The sequence below is a fragment of the Leptonotus elevatus genome, chromosome 7, assembly GCF_054856555.1.
Source record: "Leptonotus elevatus isolate MCC_2025b chromosome 7, RoL_Lele_1.0, whole genome shotgun sequence".
Lineage (NCBI taxonomy): Eukaryota > Metazoa > Chordata > Actinopteri > Syngnathiformes > Syngnathidae > Leptonotus > Leptonotus elevatus.
The window spans coordinates 16,293,814-16,317,049 of NC_141245.1; the positions used below are offsets into that span (position 1 = coordinate 16,293,814).

The window sequence follows — 23,236 nt, forward strand, 5'->3', positions numbered from 1 at the left end:
CACAATAACATGGATTGAAAAATGACATAACGTAACTCACAGGCATGTACTCTTTATGTAAAACGTTATATTACTACAGCTGTGACTCAATATTTTTCATTTTTTTATTTTTCATCAAATCTACGTGTACTCCACGTTTGAGTGAAACGTACACCGTGCTCATATAAAATGTCAGTTTTTTGAAAAACATTTGTATATATTGTGTGTATAATATTAATAAAGACATATATTTTACTGGTACAATAATATTTTATGTTTTGTACATTATTTATCTGCATTGTCAAATATCAATGCTCATTATGAGCGAGCACTCAAAAGTAAGTGTATGCTGAAAAAATAAATTGGTGCATCTTTACGTACAGTATGATGCCAGGCAGCACATTGCCCTAGTGGTTAGCATGTCTGCCTCGCAGTTTTGAGGTTCAGTGTTTGAATCTCTCTTTCTCTGTGTAGTCCCGCTTGAACATGCATTCCGAAAGCATGCGAGTTAAATGTATTCATTAAAGGGGAAGTCAACCTAAACATTTTCTTGTTGTATGCAGCCCCACTAGTCTAACCACAGCATTCGGAATTATATTGTGTTTGTGGCATATGAATTAAAAAGCATAATCCACCCACTTTTATCCATCTCAGTGGGGGGCATTTGACACTTGCTGTCGACTGAAAATGACGTCACAGTTGCTCAGGGCTCAAGCTGCATTCGAGGATGGTCAGAAGTCGGACTTTTCGAGTTCAAACCAGGAAGTGTGTACTTGGAAATTCCACTTGCAAAGTCGGGGGAAAAAACGACCCCAACTTCACCGACGTCAGTCTACAATGGTGAGCCCTTTGGAAACACAGACCCTGAATGGTAAAACACATTTTACTTGAGTATAAAACTAGATAGCTTTCTTCATTCATAAATAATCGACATAACTTCACGTAACACAAGGTACATGACAGTATAAGATAAAAACAATAAAAGAAGCAAAATTGCGAGAAGGCAAGTTTGCTGAAAGTCAAAATGAGTTTTGAGGACCAAAATAAAAAGCAATTTATCACTATGTGCCATTTTGGTTGTTTACTTTCGCCTCGAACGCTTTGAGGTCGGAACTGGGGGGAAAAAACAACTCGGATATATCCGACTTCCGACTATCCTCGAATGCAGCATCAGCATTAGAAAACAGGTGAGTTGTGATTGGTTTTTGCGAGATTTTAGTTTTTGGCCACATGCCCAACCCATTTTTTTATTTTTATTTTTAAATTAACACTTATTGCAGCTAAATGTGACAAAAACGTGGGTGTTATTTTCAACATGAGTCATTTTATAGAGCCCCAAACTTGACGTGCTACTGTTTTCGTAAACAAGCCCTTTAACTAAGGAAGGATGGAGTGTCTCGTAATGCGTCCTAATACCACGCCTCAAGCATCCCACATTTCCGCTGTTTAAAGCGCATCCTTCCAAATTTAATTTCCACTTAATACCCTTTTAATTTCCCGCTACATTACCACCTCCACTCATCCACTGGTGCAGGGCAGGCAAATGTGTCCATTTTTTTCCTCCCAGCTGATTTCCATCTGAAGAGGACGCGTATAATATTACGCACATTTGAGCTGATCCGCGAAAAACGGAGACCCGATGAGGCACAGCGTGCTGAGCGTTCTTCCGGCAAAGTGTGCATATTGAGCAACGAGGGCTTTGGACAGATGTAACCCCGCCTTCTTTCTCCACTTGCTCACTCCTTGTCTTCGCCGTGCGCCTTCTCACTCACTTCAGTACGGAAGGTAACTCCGTGCGTAAAAAGCTGCACCTTGGATGCGCTCAGCCTCCTCGCGCGCAAAGCATTCCTAGAAATGCGTTTTCCCATCATTCAAAACCGGCTGAGCATGACTGTGGCTCTCATTGCGATTCCTTTTTTCTTTCTTTCCTAAGTGTTTACGTGGCGTTGCGCCAAATTGCCCCGATGCCTCCCGCACTGGTGGCCGATGCATCCACACTCGCTGCTCCGTGAGAATCAGTCGACAACGCGCAAAGCAAATGAAGACGAATCAAGTTTGCAGCTAATTGCCAATGCTGGATTTAACCGAAGGTAACAGAACGCAAGCAGCGACGGAGATCCGCTCAAACTTATGGCGTGAAGGTAAGATTCGCAAACTTTGCCTTCGAATAACGCTGCCCTCATCTCATCTATCTTCTGGGTCACGTTAATTGATTGGTTAACTTTAATGCTTGGTTTTTGTTACAATTCCAAATGTGCGTGTAAATAACTCCATTGCTTAAGGGAGTTGTAGGAAACCGTTTTTTTCCCCTCTCGGGGTCTAAATGCATGGACAAATTAATCGCCACTTCCCTAAAATAGCAACATATTATTTTCCGTAATCATCTCATGATGCTGACCACTAAAACCACTCACATGCTCGGGTGCACACTTCAGGCAATCCTACCCCTGAAATTACAGTTTTATTGATTTACCATTTGGTTCACTTGATTGTGTGTTTTGAGGAAGATACGTTTGTTATGATGCATTATGATTATTAATGGGGTGAGTGTTTTTGTTTTTAAATACATAACAGTTGAGACGAGAGGTTTTTATTGGCTTAGGCACTGCCCATGGGGTGCCAAACCCTGGCAGCATTAATATTGGGTTCACATCCTTGCTAAAAGTTAATGTGCTGATTTGCAAATGTGTGTGTGCCGAGTTGTCCTTTGCAGCGTGTGAGAATGTATTGCATGTGATGCTGTTCAAAATGAAGTTAAGAGTGGGGCCATTGTTGATTTTTGTCTCATTTTTTTGTTTTTTGTTTTATAAATATGAGTCACATTTTTGACCTGCAGGCTTCAAGATAGATTTGATATAGTCTGTTTTGGGACGAGGAGGAAAGAGCAAAAACGGCATTGTAGACAACAAACAAGTGAATATTTTTTTTATATTTACTGAGCAGCTGTTCTGTTCTGCTCGCAAATTGGAGTTGTAAAAAAAAAAAAGAGACCCTTATGTCCAGCTGTGTTTGGCAAGATAAGTTAAACACCACGTAAGCACTTACTGTAAGTGCATCCTGTAGCAACAAAACACGGCCAATTTAATAGCAGTGTACTGTACGAGAAAAGATGTTCTGCATATTTGCTTCCCAGTTGGAATCTTCGCTATTGGTCCATATGGATCCTACACATCCCTCATATCTGATTCAGCTTTTTCTTGAGCACTTATCAAGCCATGCAGACTATTTGACAGAAATGGATCAAATCTCCTGGAGGGATTCTGAGAAGGCTCCGTCTGAAAGGCATGTCCAGCCAAGCTGCATTGGATTACGATCAACCAATGACAACGGGAAAGCATTTCCTGAGCAAAATAGGTTATCACTTCACATTTAGATTTTGTGTGCCGTCTTTTTACGTGAATAGAAGCTCAGGTGTATCACAAATGTGGGATGGGGGAGTGTGAGAGGGAGTGGAAGCCAAATCACTTCATGCAGCTGGTCAGTCAATTCTGAATTGTACAAACTGTTCTCATACGGAGGCCTCGTGTCTCACAGTCCCTGCTCCGTAAAACCCCAAAATAAACAACACTCGTGACTTGCAAAACATCTGAGCATGGCTTGGTGGTCAGGGTGGGATGACGTTTTTTGATAAACACAAAAACAAGCAAACAGACTCTACTGTGTAGCGAAAACCGATTTGAACAGGAAAATTGATTTTGATTTAAAACGTGTGAATCATTTCACCGTATTGCGTCCCATGTACTGTATACGAGATTCGGTACGTAATATCGAATCGCCTTTTATTGTTCAGATTCCCATCATGTACAGATAGGCAAATAGCTAGAGCGATACGTGCACGTCACATTTACATTACTAGCACGTTCATTCGTATTGTAAAGGGGTTTCCCATTTTCAACAAGAAACTCGTTACCATATCATAGTCGCGCCCTCCGGCACCGAGTCGTACTTTATCGCATCGGAATCCCACTGAATCAAACCAAATTGAATCATTCCTCTTTAAAATGCACCGTCCTTGAATCGTATCGCACCTCGTGTAACGAGATCCGCGTCGAATTGTCTTTTATTGGAGAGCGCATCACTCTCGGGGAGTCAAGTGGACGCAACATTTTGCTCTCCTTGTTGAAGTTTATCGACTTCTCGGTTATTTTAACCACTGGTTAACCCCTAACGGTTAAATTCTTGATCCAATGTGAGCTATCGAACCATTAAATATGTGTTGTTCAATTAAATGCCACAGTCGAAGTTAACAGCCACTGGTTAGCACCAATATACCCCACAATTCCTCATTTCCTTTTTTTTTTCAAGTGTTGCGGTTTTGCGAAAAAGGGATCCTAAGCACTCCTAGGAAAAATAGTATCAGGATTTTTTTTTTAATGTATTTTTTTTTACGTCAAGTTAACAGTCGATTAAAGTTAACTAAGTTTTGAACATGGTAACGGTAATTAATAAAGTTAATTGTTGATTAAATCGCCTTAACCAGTTTTGAACATCTGGGCTCAGTATGGCACAGTCTAGTTGTACAAAATAATAATAATAATAATAATAATAATAATAATAAACATAATGTTTTATTAGTAGCTCCAAGGATAGCATCAGACCCAAAAGGTGCAAAGTCAGAATTTTTGGTATACGTTACTCTTGCCTTAGATTGAGCAGGTGTACCTTAACGTTGTGTCCAAAAGTTGATATCATCATGTCAAAGTAATAGTGTTAAAATGTGACGATGTATTTCAAAAGAGCATTACTGCATCCTTAAATCTGTATGACTTGGCAGTGGTGCGGAAAATGTTTTTTATCCGCTCATGTGAGTCAAACAAGGTGCCCAAAATCTTAGAAAACAACTCTCAGTATGATTCACTGCAGTTGTACACCACTGTCTGCAAGCTATAACCACAAAAACAAAAACAACAACAACAAAAAAAAACACTTTGCGTATCATAAGCCTGGCAGCTCCATCCTCATCATCGTTCTGCCAATATACTCAATGTCTCTTCTCTGAATGTTTCCAAACCATCTAAGTCCGGTCTTTATAACTGTGTCCCCAAAGTATCTCTAATCCTATACACTGCAAAAATAAATTTAAAGAAAAAAATATAGTAAAATAAGAAAATTATTACTTCAAATAAGCAAAATTATCCGCCAACAGAACAAGAAAAATGTACTTAAATTTACTTGAAATAAGAAAATAATACTAGGCCCATATCTAAAAAGAGTATTTTTACACTAAAGACAAGTAATGTCGACTTTTTTCAAGCTGTAATAAATGGAACTTGTTTCTTAAATTGCATAAGTATTTTATTTTTTTTTTACGGTTGGATAACTTTGCCTGAGTGTCAAGCAGGGAGGTAACAGGTCCCATTTTCTTTGTCATGACCCAGCCAGGAATTGCACCCACAACCTTCAAGTCTGAGGGTAGGCACTCGACCACTAGACCACTGAGCTGGTAGCGAAATAAGGAAAAATCAGCTTAGTAAATGAACCATATTGCACTCGTCTGTTTTCATACTTGTATTTTTTTCCATTTATCTTATTACTAGATTATGCAAAAAATATTAAAATAAGAACATTTATGAAACCCTAGTTCGGGGCCTTTGATGTTGGTTAGTTGTCATCTTAAAATGTGGGAAATGCTTGTTTTAATCCTCACAGTACTTAAAACTGGCTATTAACACTCAATGCCAAAACTGCTTGATCGAATAAGATCATTAAGTAATAAGTATCTTAAAATAAGCACAATAATCTTGCCTGACAATTTCATTTCAAGTAAAAAATAACTTGTCAAATCCAAATAAGCACATTTAGGTTACATTTAAGAAATTATTACTTACTTAAGATTTTCATTTTTGCCGTGTACATCCTGGTCACTCACAAAGAAAACCGCAGCGTCTTCATTTCCGCCATCTCTTCTCAGTGCATGCCGCCCCCTTTCTAAATGCTCCTCCCACCCGCTCCTTGCTTTGTCATCTACAAACATCATGTGGTCCATGGGGATTTCAGTTCTAATTCATCTGTCATCCTGCCCATCGCTATGACAAGGTCAAAGGGGCTAATACATTTCTATCACTATCCTTAGCCACGTGTGTCTTGTCCAGGTGTCTCTCATTAGTGAGTGTGTGTATTAATGCTGCGTTCGAAGGAAGGCAGGAAGTCGGAAAAGTCCGACCAGGAAGTATGCAAGGGAACGCCCCTTTGAACTCAGAAATCTAAGATGTGAAGTCGGGAATAAGTCGGAATCCCAACTGTGACGTCACTCCATAATGGTGAACCCCCATATAGAGTTAAAGACCATGAATGGCAAAACATCATTTACACAATTATAAACATATTTATTATAGCATTAAGTTAGTTATTTGAAAAAAGTACTGTGTCAACCAGAACAAAATTTATCGAAATCATCAGCTGTGTTGTTTACATTTTCCTCAAACGTTCGAGGTCGGAACTTGGAGATTCCAAGTGGGATATGTCTGATCTCCCACCTTCTTTGAATGCAGCATCAGTTCCATGCTTTCTTTCAGTCCTTGTTTATTCATTGTGAATATTACGTCCTTGCCACGTCGTGTTCCTTGCGTTTGTTACTTTGAATGTTGTTTTGCACTTTGCTGGTTTTTGTCATTTTTGAGATGATTCAAGTTTGCATTTTCATTTTTGTTTAATGAAATTACTTTTTGGAGCGCATTGCCTCCATGCTTCCCTGCGTTTGTCTCCACACCCCAAACACACACAACTTGACATTTCCTACATTTCTAAATTGTTGTTGAAAATTATTGGGTGGAAAACATTAACACGATAAGTGTCGTCTCAGATTATTTACTATTATTATCATTAATTAAATAATCATAGGTCATTTGAGCTAATTTGCTATTTCACAAGTGTCAAAATGCAAACTTCACTGTCACAATTTGCATTTATCATTATTTAAAAAGTAACTCTGTGCTTCCGAGTTTGGTGACATAGATGCTATGCTATGCTATGTTATGCTATGCTATGCTATGCTATGCTATACTGAACAGCACAATGCAATACAATAATGCAGTTTGTATGTACTTACAATAACATAACATACAACTAGGCTATAATATGAACAATATTATGGTATCCTATCCTATGCTATAATTTGCTATATACTATACTATGATGTATACATACTATACAATGATACACCATAGTATAATATAAAAAGTATTATTTTATACTGTGCCATACTATACCATATTAGATTATACCATACTGCAAAATATACATCAAATACAAGAACATTAATATCATACTGTATTTACAAAAATATCACAGAATCCGTACCTGTGTTTCATCCTGTGTCATTTTGAGCCAGGTGTGTGTGTGGGGGGGGGGGGGGGGGGGGGCTGAGCGAAAGGATTTTATTTGGCCCATGATGACCCTAAAAAAAGGCAAAGGGATGTAGACATGAGCTTCTCTGACCTTTGCGTGTGCTTGTATCAGGATCATCTGGACTCAGACAATCCAGCACTACTATTAACCGGATGCTAGGACTGACCCCTGAATGACACAGTGTGTAACAGTCACCACCTGGCCCAGGCAGTGGGTTTTGTGGGTATTTCGCACACATTTCATAAGTGGTTTGTGACCGTGCGGCCGTCCACCAACCGGCAGCACGACGCCGTTGCTGGTTGTGTTATGCCTTGCAATGTGGCGGTAATTCTCGGGTTGTTTTGGCTTTTGGCACGTTTATCATTGGACTGTGTTGGAGTTCAGTGAATGCATCCCAGTGGCCTACATTCTCTCTTCCCTCTTTCTCTCCCTCCCTCCCTTTCTCTCTCGCTTTCCACAAAGGCAATTGTTGGTATGTCAGTGATGCCAGTTTGGCAGCATCACTTAAATGAATGAAGGAAGACAGTTATAAAAAAAACGAAATCATGATCTGGATGAGCTCCAGGTTAGCAGTTAAATGCCGATAACGTTATGTCAACTGCTCCACATGCTTCATCATATGAACAGTTCGGTGTAAACTGCTTGATGTATGAAAAGTGTGATTTTCTTCATTCGGTGTTGTTTTCCCACACAATCGTCATTATTTTTAGAGCTCGTTATAATTGCCCTCACACATTTTCGGCCCGCCTACACTGGCACGTGATTAGATGTCCACATGCTTCACATTGTTCATGTTAAAACATTTGAAGTTAACTAACACCTTTGTCGCCATGTACTTAAAATTAGATTGTGTGTGAACCACAAATCTTAGCGGTATGCAAAATCTGCATTCCTGTTATTTCCTCTTTATTGTAATTCAATCTATCATTCAGATGGCTCATTTAGAACCACCGACTCGGTTTATAGTGCAACAAATCCTCTTTGTTATTAGATTAAGGTTAGAGGTAGAGTTAGTACTTAAGTATGACATTTAACTTAAATGTACTAAGAGAGAACCCTGAGATGAGTGTTTTCGTTGCTAGGTTTTGTTTTGTTTTGAATGTTTGTTTATGCACTTATTTTTAATGGGTCGGTATTGTGGTGGGCTGGGGATTTGTTTTTAAACTGTTTTTTTTGTATGAAAATTAATATACAAATAACTGATTGATTATTACCTCATTCACTGCCATGAATTGATGAAAAAAAAGATGATTACAAATTAGGGGTGGCAGGCGATTAAAAATTTTCATCGCATGACTTAACTCACGATTAATCACACATTTTATATCTGTTCTAAATGTACAATAAAACAATTTTAGGTTTTCATACTCTTGTTAACAAAAGTGGAAAAAATGTTGAACTAATAGAAATAGTTCAATTTTTTTTGACGTTTATAGCTGTCAATGGCAGTGAATGAATGAATTAATAGAAGAAGATTATTAAAAATTTGTGGCGTCAGGCGATTAACATTTTTTAAATCGTAATTAATGGCATGACTTCACTAGTTAACTCACGATTAATCACACATTTTATATCTGTTCGAAATGTACAATTAAAAAAGATTAAGGTTTTCATAACAAGTGTGGGAAAAAAAGTTAAACTAATAGAAATAGTTCAAATTATTTTTTGACGTTTATAGCCGTCAATGGCAGTAAATGAGTTAATAATGGCCTCTAACAAGACCATTCCAAAAATAGCAAATGCAAATCTTGATAAGCCTTCGTTGACTTGTACACTGAACTTTTTTCGTTCAATTAAACACAAATAAACATAGAAATTCATGTTGGCTTATAATGATACTGTTCAACAAAACAAATATCAAGCCCCGATTGCAGGGCTATCTTAAATAACACATTCCCTTTTTCACCACTTCAGTGTGCTTTAAAAGTCAAATAACTGAATCGAAATCAAAGCAATTATTTCTGTTTTGCGGGCATTTCTAGATCTCAACTACTGTTACAAACATACTGTAGATTAGAATATGTAGGCCTAAGTCTTTATCAAAAACGAGACAAAAATAATACGTATTCCTAAAAACGTACGGTATAATATTAGAATACACATAACCATACTTAAATAATCAACAAAGTTAAATACAACGAACAGTACTTAACACATACTGTAATGGAGCCAAATGAAGTTTAAGCCACTCAAATTTGAATTTGAAAAATAATTTGCTGTTTGAACATTTCAATCTCAGAGAGATTAGACCTCAAAACAGCTTTGCTTGTGCGCAGGTTTCTTCATGGTCTAGCGCCAAAGTACAACTCTGACATATTAGAGCAATATGAACCGTCTTGGGCTCTAAGACCCCCAGGGAAGGATTTTATTTGCCTCTTGTAAAACACTTTAAATCATCTTGTGTACAAATTGTGCTCTACAAATAAACCTACCTGTCCTTGCCGTTATTCCTTTTTTTTTTCCCCCTTGTACCACTAAAGTGGAGGGAAAAGGGAAAAGACATTTTGAGCTGATTCACTTCTTCCAACCAAAGTAAAAATACAAAGGCACAATTTTTTTTTGGGGGGGGGGGGGGATTCCTCTGAAAGATTATCCTAACCGTTTTATCTGAGGTGTGGGACTGCATTTCTCGACACGTTAGACAGGTTCCATATTTACGATCGGCAATCAGGGGCTTAAAAAATGGTTACATCTACAGAGAAATTGAGGATCAGGTCAAACCTAAGGAAGGCTAAAATAAGGAATGTTGTGCTCAGGAAGGTGTGCAAACGTGGCGCATGAATTTGCAGTCCACTTGAGGAGTATATAGATTGCTAAATCAGTCAGGCTGATTGCAGCACATGAAACCTGACACACAGGGAACATTTATTTCTCAGCTGGCTCAGAACCGCTGATTGAATCACTTGGTTGCGCTCTGACCAGAAGTCATGAAAAAGGTCATATTTGAAAAAAAGTCGGAGCCGAGATAAAGCCGCTAAGCGACACGCGGTGCACTCCTCACTTCAATAATTATTTTCAAACCCCTTGTGTCGAGTGCCAAATATTGCGCGCGTGGTACTAAACAGCATTTATACTGGCGGCTTCATTGACATTTTACTCAAGACAGTCTTTGTTTGGTGAACAAAGCCGTCTTACCTCTCAAATAGAAGATTTGGGCAGCATGGCTCAGGTGTGTCTTGTGGGTTTGATCCTCAGCGTGCCATTGAGCAAGATACCGAACATGACTACAGACTGTGATGATAATGTTTTCCTCCTGTTGTAAATTCCTCGTCATTGCTGCGTTTATTGACAAATTCCGAACATCTGGGCATTGCTGATATTTCCGCAATGCAACGCTTCATTTTCAAACCAGGAATCATTTTATCGTTATTATATATTTTCAAATCAAAATAATCTTCACACATCAAATTACAACGATCCAAAGTCCAATGCTTTTCAATGAGCAAAGAGGGTTCTTTCACTGAGAATAATGCTGCATTCGAGGAAAGTAGGAAATCGGAATCTTCCCACTCTGATTGCGTCTGACGTGGCACAACGTAATTTGGAATGACTGCGTTAACCAGAACAACAAACAATTTATCGGAATCAGCCGTCTTTGTTGTTTACATTCGCCACAAACGCTTTGCGGAGCTGTGACACTCCGAGTGGGATGAATCCAACTTCAAACTTTCCTCGAATGCAGCATAAAGCCACTATTTTTACTTGTGACGTAAGCTCGGAATTGTCAATACAAGCGTTAGTTTAGTGCTCAGTTCATTTATTTCCATCAGGCACATTGTTAGACTACTAAGGGGTCCTTTGAGGCGCCATTTTACGTCAGGAAGGAAATTAAACAGCTAAGGGGGTCCAAAAAAGGGGAAGTAGCATTGAGTCTGTTGGCACGCGCAAGGCGGTGTTTGCGGCAGTTATCACAACAACAAACGTTTAAGTGGAAAATTATGGTGACAAAATGTACTTTAGCCTCACGGAAGTGTCGCTAAAATAATGTTGTTGGACTGCGCCCATGAAATTTACTGTCTGTTCTAAAATGGCGGCTGTAATTTAGCAATGACGGGAGAGTAATTCTTCTTAATGAATTTGGGTATGGTAGGTTGAATAAAACCTAACTGGCTAACTTAGCGTCAAAAGACAATCAAGCTGTTATACGCTTATAGATTGTATGCATTTGATGGAAGTATAACAGAAAAGCTGGCATCTTAAATGTGTTTGAAGCCAATTTATTCTGATTGCTTTTGTACTAACTGTGCGCTTGAAACCCCTTTGCGACCCATGGAGACACAGTTATGTCTGTTAAGCCCGGCAGGAAAGAGCAAAGCAGGAGAGAGTTTATGACGAGCCAAGCACAACTCTCCAAAACAACAACAAATGTTTCATGATTCTCTTTATTTCTTAACGCGCATGCCACTTTCTCGCTGTTCAGTGTGTCAAGTGTTGGTTCATGATTTGCAAGTAAAATATGCTTTTAAGGGCAGCAATTGTCATTCTGTAGCAGCGTGGCAAAATCACAGCAACTGAAGAAAAGCATGAAAAACACAAACCACCTATGTAGAAATTCGATTCTTTCACCGGGAAACTGTCTTATTAATTCCGCTTTCAGGAAAAGCCTTTGTTCAACATAAATAGCGGAATACAGAATTTGGCTTGGCAGGAAAATCAATGCTAGATGTAAAAATAATAGAGTAAAACATTCACCTTTGAAAAGCAATTTGCAGTGGCTTAGTCATGTTGTGAAAATACCAATAATTGCTTGAAAATACAGCATATGTACAACAAAGAAATTGACATGGTCATCACACGTAACCGATTTCCAAAAAACTATCAAATGTACTAGAGTAGTGCGCTCAGTAGTTGACTTGGGCTTTTGTGATGGTATATCGTGTGATTTCTTTATTGTTGTAATCTCTTCATACTTAGGGAAGCGTATTGCATTCACTTGAAAAAAAAAGTCCTGTTTTTCTGACTAATTTTTGGGGGGAGCTTTGATTTTTTGAGTATTTTTTTTCCTCTGTTTTATGGAATATTTTTTCCGGTTTTTTTTGTAATTTTTTTCTGTTTAAAAAATATATATTTTCTCTGTTTTTCTGAATATTTATTTTTCTGTTATTTTGAGTAATTTTCCCTGTTTTATAAAATAATTATTTTTCTGAATATTTTGTTTTTCTGAATATTTTTTTAAAGGGGTTTTCCCTCAGTGATTAGAGAACAAACCGCAATACAGTATACACATTCATTCCTTTATTGAGAGCCAGTAAGTAAACATAACCATCTAATTGCATATGGAGGTATGTGGAAAAGTAGCCGCTTCTGCTATTAGCGAGTCTGCAACAAGTCAATTAGAGTTCAGAGGTAAAAAAAAAAAATATATATATATACTCCAAAAAACACCAGCTCTGTTTTTCGGAAAAAAAATGTCTTCTGTTTTTTTGAAGAAAAAAAAATGTTATTTTGAAAAAAAAAAATCTCTTTAAAAAAAAAAATCATTTTTTAAAAATAATTTCCCCCCGTTTTTCTGAAGAAAAAAATTTCAGCCTGTTTTCCGGAATATTTTTTTGACAGAAAAAAAATATTCAGTAAAACAGAAAAAAATATTTAAAAAAACAGAAAAAAAAATACTCAAAAAAACAAAGCTCCCCCCAAAAATTAGTCAGAAAAACAGGAGTTTTTTTTTTTTTTCAAGTGAATGCAATACGCTTCCGTACATACTAACTATGTCGAGGGAAAAAAGTAACGGATGTGCAATATGAATTCACACATATAGCGGAAAGTGTGGCCTCTGCTTAAGAAAACAGTTGGTTTTAAAGTGATCCATAAATATGGAGTTGAGTTGAGTGGTGGGAGTCAGAATTCACAGCTAACTGCATGATTTGCAATGTCTAGTCCAGCACAACTAGCTGATTCACCAAACCCCTGGGGTTCGATCAGTTAAGAATCACTGTTCTCAGCGAATGTTTAGTGAACGTTTGTGAACCTTGAACCCCTCAGTGGGATACGAGCTTTAGAGGCCTAGTAAAAATAAAAAATAAAGAGTCTAGAGCCCTGAAGGTATTTTCATGTTTCAAGTGGGTTTTTTTTTTCTCATGGATTTCAACCACATTGACAAGTCTCAGAAAACTCCATGTTCCATGATTTGCAGACAGCATCAAAATTAAAAGAATCACGCCTCCTCAGCACTCGTTTGTCAGAAGTCTGCAGGGGAGATTACGCGTGGATGCGCAAAGCCACCGGCGTAAAAGAAGACTTAAGCGAGCGCAAAAAAAGGCAGAATATAGCTCTTAGTGCATATAAAATGTAACCTTTTAGATCTATTACAATTCATTTTTTCATCATTCATGTCTCAGGTTGATTAGCTTCATTTAATTGATGACAACTAGCTATAAACAACACGACATGGGATTTAGCTGGGGCCATGATCGTGTGCAGCCTTTCTTTTGTGTGCGTCAATGCGTGTAACACAAGCCGGTGTGTGCGCGTGTGTGTGTCAAGCAGCCTCACATGAGACAAGCCTTGTTGTTAGGTTGGAGCTTTCCTGAAAGCTAATGAGGCTGATGAAGGCTTGTTACCAACTTCTCTCTCCTCGGTGAGGATGCTCAAACATTTGTACCTTCTGAAATCCGGCATCCTAGTGCCTCATATTTAACCTGTTATGTTGCTGGTCCTTCAAAAAAAAAAAATATATATATATAATTTTATGCAACTTCTCGTGACACCTCCAAAAATGTATCCAATGTTTCATTCGCTTTCATCACTTTGTGACACAACTCGCTGTAGAGAACGGTCCCCTGCCAGCTGCAAAATATTTTTATTGAGTGACATTTCTGCCAACACAGATTATTGCATATGTCAGTCAAATACACGACTGAGTGGTTCCAGCCTGTTTTTTTTTTTAAAGTAACATGTCCTTTCTTTCCAATGATAACCTCATATCACCACCCCACTTTTTAACATGATATTATTTGTGTTTTCTTACATGGTGACATGTCCTGCATGTCTTTTAATGCCATATAAAGAACTTTGATGGGTGCCACAACTGTCCTTCAAAATATCTACAGTGGATGTAAAACGTCTACACGCCACAGTTATAATGTCAGGTTTTTGTGATATACAAAAAAAAAAAAAGGAGACAATTTGACTATGTTCAGTAAAATGCCAATCACATTCAAACATCGGCCCACCTGCCACAGTTTAGTGGAGGGTGGAGGGAGGGAGGGAGGGAGGGAGGGAGGGAGAGAGAGAGAGAGAGACTTAGAACATAATGTATTCATTAACTCATTCACTGCCATTGACGGCTATAGAGGTCAAAATTCATTTGAACTATTTCTATTAGTTTAACATTTTTCTAACTTGTTAACAAGAGTATGAAAACCTATAAATGTTTTTATTATTGTACATTTAGAACCGATCAAATTTTGTGATTAATCGTGAGTTAACTAGTGAAGTCATGTTATTAATTATGATTAAAAAATGTAATCGCATGACGGCCCTAATTCTTAATAATCTTAAAAGAAAAAAAGATTACAAATAAAAAAATTAAACTTTTTTTTTAATTTACTTTTTTGCAAAATAAGATTAAAAATTAGGAATATTTCATAATTAATCCCATGACTTCACTAGTTAACTAATTACAAATTTTATATCTGTTGTAAATGTACAATAAAACATTTTTTTTTCCTAGGTTTTCATACTCGTCTATAGCCGTCAATGACAGTGAATGAGTTAATATTCATTTGTTAATGAAGAGAGTTATGTTTTTCTGTTTTATTTTCTACCCATCATCTGAGAACAAGAAAAGAATACCTGGTCCTCATATATTAAAACAACAAAAGTAAGCAATCCATGGTAGCCACAGCAGAAAATCTCTTATCTTACTTGACTTAACTGACGCGAGGACTAATACAACATGTAGTGTACAGTCTGGTCCAGCAATTTTATTGACTACTCAAATAAATAATCCAAGGTCACCATGGCAACAGCAGTAATGCTGACGGCCTTACTTTGAAGTGTAACATTAGCATGTATACTAACTGCTGACTCAATTCTCTTTACTTTTAACCTCAGCTATGGACAGCCGCGTTAGCAATAGCATGGGACTAAAACAGCATGAGACGGGTCTAGGCTGGTCATCCCACATGTTAGACAGTAGCGTTAGCATTAATGCTAGCACTAACACAAGGACTTTAGATTGCTGTAATTTGATTTGTGAGGATTATTTTGATTTCAAAATGTGATGAAATTGAAATGTTTGACTACTAGTCACAGACAAAAGCGATGCAGCCATTTGTTGTCACGAAAGGAAGCATTGCGTTGCCTTGGGGAAATATCAGAAAGGACCAAATGTTCAGAATAGTCAATTGATAGTTTTCCTGTGATTTCACACGCGTCACGTCACCTGTGTATAGTTTATTTCTATTTTCGCATATTAGTAAAATGTGTGGCTTATCTTACATCGGTCAATGTTGATTAATGTATGACTAATGTTTGTGACAACTGTGTAAGTGTGAACTTTGTGCAAATCTCTCTTCTTTTTTTTTCATCTGAAAGTCTTTAAGACCTCTCACTCATTATGTGGCTTTTTAGTAGCATCATTTCCTGGCGCAATCCGTCAAAATGGTGGAGGGTTTCCTCCAGTGAACACCCCCCCCCCCCCCCCCCCCCCCCCGTCGAAAGTGTACTTTTAATCTATTTTCATAGTTGTCAATGTTTCCATTCCTTCAGAAATGTGTTTTTATCCTCTCCTTGTTGTTTCTGATTAAACCGCTCTTATCTGAAAATCCTTACCAAACTAAATGCATATTCAGTGATGTGACACGGACATCTTTGCTAATGACAAGTGCACAGAGATGGGGTGTATAATTGCACTGCCAGGGATGGTGACACAGTAATTGCTCGAACCAAAATGCGCAGGTTTATTTTGAGCCTCAGTTAATGTCAGCGCAGCCTCCACCTCCGCAGCCGGCCTGCCGAACATGGCAACATAATTGTGACGTTTCCCTCGTATGACAACAAAAGAGAGGTTTTCATAGAAAAATGGAATTTGACGAGAGAGTCGTCGATTTTGCCCGCATCGATGACTTTTGACCTGGCAACTAAGACGCTTGCGGCTGATAGAAAGCTAATTAGGTAGAAGGCCATAATGGCTAAATCAACACCTTGACAGTATTGACAAAATGGTATCAGCCAGCTATCTTTTTCCTCGACAGATTCTGGAACTCGGGAGCACGTTTTATATTGAAGAAGCTGAGCGTGACCAAAGTCAACCCTCAACTCTTAGGCCTATAAAGCCTATCAGCAAGAAAAGTGGGTGTGAAAAAGTGCCATAAATAAAATAACCGTGATTATTATTATTTTCATTTTTTTCTTTTTCAGTATTGTTCATTCGGTAATTTTAACGATTTGACATGTCATCATCATTGCTCTCTCTCTTTATTATTTATTATTTTTTTATTTCTTTCTTTATTTTATTTTTTTGTACGTGTACGTGCGTGTGTGTGCATGTGTGCGTGCGTGGGAGTGTGTAAAATAACCGTGACTTATTAAAGGCTTGCTATAGTATAATAATATGAGAAAACTATGCAGAAAATGAACTAAGTGTCAAACAATTGACTGCATTGAATGTCTCATAATCAAGCGGACTCGCGGATTAGCAACAAACGGCTGCTTATTTTACCCCCGAAATTATTGGCAATTCAGGCAACATGTGCACTGCAATTAAAAATGGCTTATATCAATGACGCATTGTAGCATAGCATCTCATTTAAAATTACGAGATCATTACTGTGTTATTGTTGCAAAGGGTAAGGTATCATTTGCTGCTGCAATAAATTCAAATCCTCTACAGCGCACACTATAGCACATCTTAATGAATTCCACTCACAGGCCACTATATTAGGCACTCTCAACTCTAATAAGATCCCATACAAGAGCTGTGTCAAAAATATGATTTTGATTGACACTGTCAAAAATTATTCGTTGAGCAAGCATACATTTATGCAGTGGTTCATATCTGGATTGCAGCTTAATGAGATGGGTCACCTCTATGAGAAGGGCGGCGTGTATACAGAAATTCAAGCAGTCGTTCGTCCATTTTTTTATTGATTCATTTCTTGTGCTTTGCCTTGGGTGCAGAAATTGGAGCTACGAGTGCTATATGATGGCAGTGAACTCAACTCACTTGAACAACGAGCAACGGTTGCGACGACAGTCTCTAATAACAGCACAAAAGTCACCAGATATTTTTGCTCATGGCCAGAAAGAATAAGTCGGTAGAGGGGTCGTCATGGTGACGAAAGCCGTACAGTATATCCTCATTTGTGTGCTTTGACAGAAGAATACTTTAAAATCCTTTTTGTGATTGGTCGTTACAAAATTCAACCATTTTTATCCATCTCAGGTAATGACCAATCACAGCTCGCCTGTTCTCTGAAGCTGAGCTGTGATTGGTCGTTACCTGAGCCCTGAGCAACATTGATGTCATCTTCAGTCGACAGTAAGTGGCAAAATGGCCGCCCCCTGAGATGGATAAAAATGGCTGGATTTTGCTGCTTAACTCTAACTTCCACTAATAGTATTAACCAGATTACCATATTTAGACCAATGAGAGCTGCATAGAGCATATTTTTATGAAAAAAAATAAATGGGGGGGTTGACTTACCCTTTAAAGGCTTGTTCTCATTTTAAAGTTTTAAATGGTACGGTACTTTGTTTTCAATTCCTGTTTCCATACCAGTGTTGTAGTGAGTAGAATAAAGCTCTTTTCACACTGCACTCGCTCGTTGCCAGCGTGCCCATATTTGGAAATGTAAAGTAGCAACTAACCAGGAAGAAAAAACAAAGATTTTGCTGCTGCTTTCAAGAAGCAGAAGAAGGATACGAGCAGCAGAGAAAAACGAATGGCTTGGCGGGAACTCGGATAAAATAACGCTAAATCACTCCGTCAGCTCCTCGCCAGTCGGAGTCACTTGATGCCACGCTGCCGCCGCTCTCCAATAGGACATTTTCCAATTTTCCGTTAACACTCACCACATAGTCTGCGTCTGCAGTGATGCGGACGCTGTATCGGTCCGTTGTGGTGAAGAAGGAGCTGAGCCGAAAGGCAAAGCTCTCGATTTACCGGTCGATCTACGTTCCTGTCCTCACCTATGGTCACGAGCTGTGGGTCGTGACCGAAAGAACAAGATCCCGGATACAAGCGGCCGAAATGAGTTTCCTCCGCAGGGTAGCCGGGCTCTCCCTTAGAGATAGGGTGAGAAGCTCGGTCATTCGGGAGGGACTCAGCGTCGAGCCGCTACTCCTCCACGTTGAGAGGAACCAGTTGAGGTGGCTGGGGCATCTGGTTCGGATGCCTCCTGGGCACCTCCCCGGGGAGGCGTTCCGGGCATGTCCTACCGGCAGGAGGCCCCGGGGACGACCCAGGACACGCTGGAGAGACTACGTCTCACGGCTGGCCTGGGAACGCCTTGGGATCCCATCGGAGGAGCTGGCTGAAGTGGCTAGGGAGAGGGAAGTCTGGGCTTCCCTGCTAAAGCTGCTGCCCCCGCGACCCGACCCCGGATAAGCGGAATTGAAGACGGAACGGAACGGAACTCACCACATACACAACGAATGGGTCTGCGTCATGCTAAATGCAGTGTGAAAAGGGCTTAATGCCGCAGGATTTCGCTTCAGTTTCTTCAATACAAAATGGAGGAACAACTAATTCTATAATTGACCAAATTCTTTATAATCATTTAATCATTTTTAGGCCCAAACATAATTATCAAATTGTCAAACAGCTAAAAACGACCATAAATTGTGCATTAACTTTGTGACTTATGATCCAACTTTTATGGCCAAGCTGGTTAGAGTCAGGACATGAATTCTTCAAAGTAACTGTGTCATGTTGCTGTGAAATAATCACCACCAATTGACCGTCTCGGAAAACTTTCACACTTTAACAGTTTGCTTTATTGCACATAAAACACACAAAAAGAAGATTGCGGTAGTATCTTCATCCTTCACTCTATGTCAAGAGGTCACATCCAGTTTCTATTACCTTTTAAAAAGTGAGATTTTCTCCACTTTATCTGATGAAAGCAAAAAAAAAGCAGTTATTGTGAACGCGACAAACATCCTTTCTTGTGCTTCTTATCTTAAGGCCGGAGAAACTTGGCGCTCCGCGGAGAAAGGGAGACCAGTCGCTGTACTGTGCAAGTGCAGCAGAGTCAGATAATGCCTCCTGCTTTCATAGATCAGTGGCGGGGTCGCGAGGGAATAAGTGGACGCCCTCGGATGCGAGACGGAGGATTGTGGGTAGAAAGTGAGGTCGGGCTATTTAAGGATTGCATCCAGGGCGGGTCAATTGCTCACAATGCAGAGGTTACCTGGCTGGCTGAGGTACTGTTGAACTTGCTGATGGAGTGAGATGCATGCAGCATACGAGCAGCGCTGAGTTCCATTTGTATTAAATGCGAATGCGTCTTTGTTGACCGGTCTTTCAAAATTAAAATCTGGGACAGTACAATTTTGCTGAAAATCAAATCTGGAAATCAATTTTCACCAGGAACTATTCATAACAAATGTAATTGCTAGTCAATCTTGTTTGTCTTAACTCATTCGCTACCATTGACGGCGATAGACGTCAAAAATTCATTTGAACTATTTCTATTGAACATTTTTTCCCACTTTTGTCAACAAAAGTATGAAAACCTAGAATTTTTTTTATTGTATATTTTTAACAGATATAACATTTGCAATTAATCGTGAATTAACTATTAAAGTCATGCGGTTAATAATAATTAAAAACATTTAATCGCCTGACATGATTAAAAAAAAGATTATAAAAAATTAGGGGCGTCAGGCGATCAAATTTTGTTATCGTAATTAATTGCATGACTTCACTAGTTAACTCACGATTAATCACAAATTTTATATCTGTTCTAAATGAACAATAGAAAAATTCTAGGTTTTCATACTCTTGTTCATAAAAGTGGGAAAAAATGTTAAACTAATAGAAATAGTTTAAATGAATTTTTGACATTTATAGCCATCAATGGCAGTGAATGAGTTAATATTTTAGCTAATGTTAAATCTGTTTAAAAGCTGTAAATAAGCCAATGCACTTACCATTATCCTAACCTTGCCAGCAAGATGAATTCTCGCGGTATTTGTGAGTTCACAAACTTACAAATATATCTTGTGCCACTCCAGCTGATACATTTGCAGCCAATCTTTTACCGATCGGACCAATCAGGCGTTGTTTAGGCAGGACAAAACCAATAAGCACCGATGGCGGGGGGGAAACAAACAAACCTAACAGATGAATAGATGCTGCAATTAATTATGTTCTCGCAGAATTACTCACTGTTTCCTTGTTGAATTTGAACAGCGAAAGGAGTTTTGTGCATTTTTATCTGGTTAAGACGAGATTTCCATCCGTTGCCTTGATTGGTCCCAACAAAATGTGTAAAAATGCCGCATCGTCTAATCGGCGCTTAAAGTATTGCACAGGAAGCCCCGCCTTTCCTGAACGGGTCTGGTTAGTGAAGTACCAGATTGATAATGTGAAGAACTCCCTCGAGTGAATCACAATTATTAACTCTTTTACTGCCAAAAACGTTAAATAACGTTTAGTAAAAACCTACGGAGGGGCGCCAAAGACGTTAATCAGGCAGACCATTATCCAGCCTTTTTTTTTTATTTTTTTACACATTGTAACTTTGTAAATATGCCGTCAGAAAAGCTCAGCATAGATCAGACTGGAGGCCAAATCGATCTTTTTTTTTAAGAGCTCAGTATTGTTCATTCGGTAATGTCATCATCATTGCTCTTTATTGTTTTTATTTTATTTTATTGTTATTATTATTATTTTTTATGTGGGTGAGTTTGTGTATGTGCGTGCGAGTGTGTGTATTCGTTAGCTCACCAAATCTATCTTAATGCTTGACATAAGCTAATCAAATTGATCCATCTTTTCACTTTGCTCAGTGTGATTCTAACTATTGTTTTAAAACCTGACAAAGCACAATTTACAGCACGTTATAAGGCACACTTATATTGCAAAGTCATTTGTTTTTTTAATTTTCTGCCCACAGCGGGCCCCCCAAAGCACCACGAATAGCTCACAGTTATTGCATTAAAAGTTTATTACAGTTATTTTGTTGGCGCTCTTTTAAGCATCACGTCTGGATATACGTCATTAATAAGGGTGCAAGCGCCTCGTTCTACAGTGTGTCACCTCATCCCAGCGACTTGGCTGTTGTCGCATCTTTCAGTTACAGTACATCCTGTCAATTTACACTTTCGGAATTGAGGTCGGTGGAAGGTTTGCAGAGCGGACGCTTTAAGGTCTATTTTGCGAGAGATTGGATCTGCCAGAGGGACACTGTAAAGTATCCCATCCATCCATTCATAGACCTTGTATTGGTTGCTACTAGTTCATTCATTGCAGGGCACTCTGTCACTGAGTGAACCACTACACTACGGTGGCCATGTTCTAAATACCACAAGACGCAGTGGTTTGCGCGTTTTCTAGCATTAACATTACAAAGAACGTTTTCAGAGCTTCTTTGAATACCCACAAAACATTGTATGGTACTGACTCCTCTCTCACCCCAAAATTTTTTTTCTACTGCTGTCAAAATTAGTGCGTTCATTTTGAGTTAAACGTGCGATTAATGATTAATGCAAAGCCTATACTGGGGGAATTCCGGAGCAGACACGTCCACATCAAAATTGAACAGTAATACATTTTTAATAATTTGTGGCGACTGGGGTCAAGTTGTATTTTACAATTTTAAAAATGTGCAGAATTATCACAAGTTACTTCATGTTAAAGATTGGTCAGCTCTTAATTTGTGGTGTGCGATACTGCAAATGTTGGTATCGATACGATGCCAAGGAAATACAGGGCCAGTATCGCCGATACTGATACAGATACTTGTTGAAAATGATGGTATATAATTAAAAAATATATATTAATAAGCTAACTGTATCATCAAATTGCTTATTCGCACAGAATTTTCGATAAATATATATTTTTTGTGTTATTTCCTTTTCCAACAAAAGACAAAATTAAGACAATGTTTAATGATAAATGGAAAATACTTTATCAATGTGCCCCCCCCCTCCCCCAGAAACATAACAACCATAACTTTTCTTTAAACTTTCTTAAAGTGCACAATTTTATTTTATTATTATTTATTATAGAAAAAGAAATTTCAACAATTACATCATCATATACTGTTGAGAAAGTACAAATACAAAAAAATAAATAATCTGACTTCATCACTTCTTTTTCAACCTAAATAAACAAGATGTTAAAGATGATCATGCAACAGCAAAGATAAAACATAAAACAACATACCCAACATACCCAATTTCAAAAGATGAGATGCGAAGTCACGTGACGGCACAGGATCGAAACGCAGAAGGCGGGGAGGGAGAGCGGGAGCAAGTCTGCCCGTGGCTAATGTGACATGACTGTTTTCTGTTGGACCAAACCGCAGCAATGCATAAAAGAGCCAAACTGAAACTAAAATACTAGTTTGATATTATATAGTGCCAGTATCGATCCGATATCGATACTGGCTTGGTCTCAATTATATTGATATTTGGATCGATCCACCCACCACTACTCTTAATATTAAAGGAAAATGCACTGAGCAGTTATTAACGTCTTACAAATGCAATTATGAAGAGAAATGACGTCAACACTTTAACACAAATCAATATCACACTCGTCTTTTACCGTACAGCACATCTATTTAAATGTAACTCAATTTTATGAAATATTACGAAATTATGATCAATTAGATTATATTTTAAAAAAAAAATCCACTTTTTGTTAAAAAGTTTGAAGTTCTTGTGCGTTTATAGTACATTCCGAACAGACATAAAATGCGCGATTAATCTTGAGTTTACTACTGAAGTCATGCGA

The 23,236-nt window shown here is 38.4% G+C and overlaps 1 protein-coding gene across 2 annotated transcripts in view; it reads left to right on the plus strand.

Annotated features, from left to right (window-relative positions):
- The first annotated feature begins 1,608 nt into the window (after window positions 1-1,608).
- drd2a (dopamine receptor D2a) overlaps window positions 1,609-23,236 on the plus strand; it is a 53,010-nt gene continuing 31,382 nt past the window's right edge. For both annotated transcript variants that reach the window (XM_086081076.1, XM_086081077.1), the window contains exon 1: window positions 1,609-2,120. In XM_086081076.1, coding sequence (XP_085937202.1) covers window positions 2,051-2,120 — 70 coding nt within the window. In that variant the 5' untranslated portion in view covers window positions 1,609-2,050. The remainder of the gene's footprint in view (window positions 2,121-23,236) is intronic.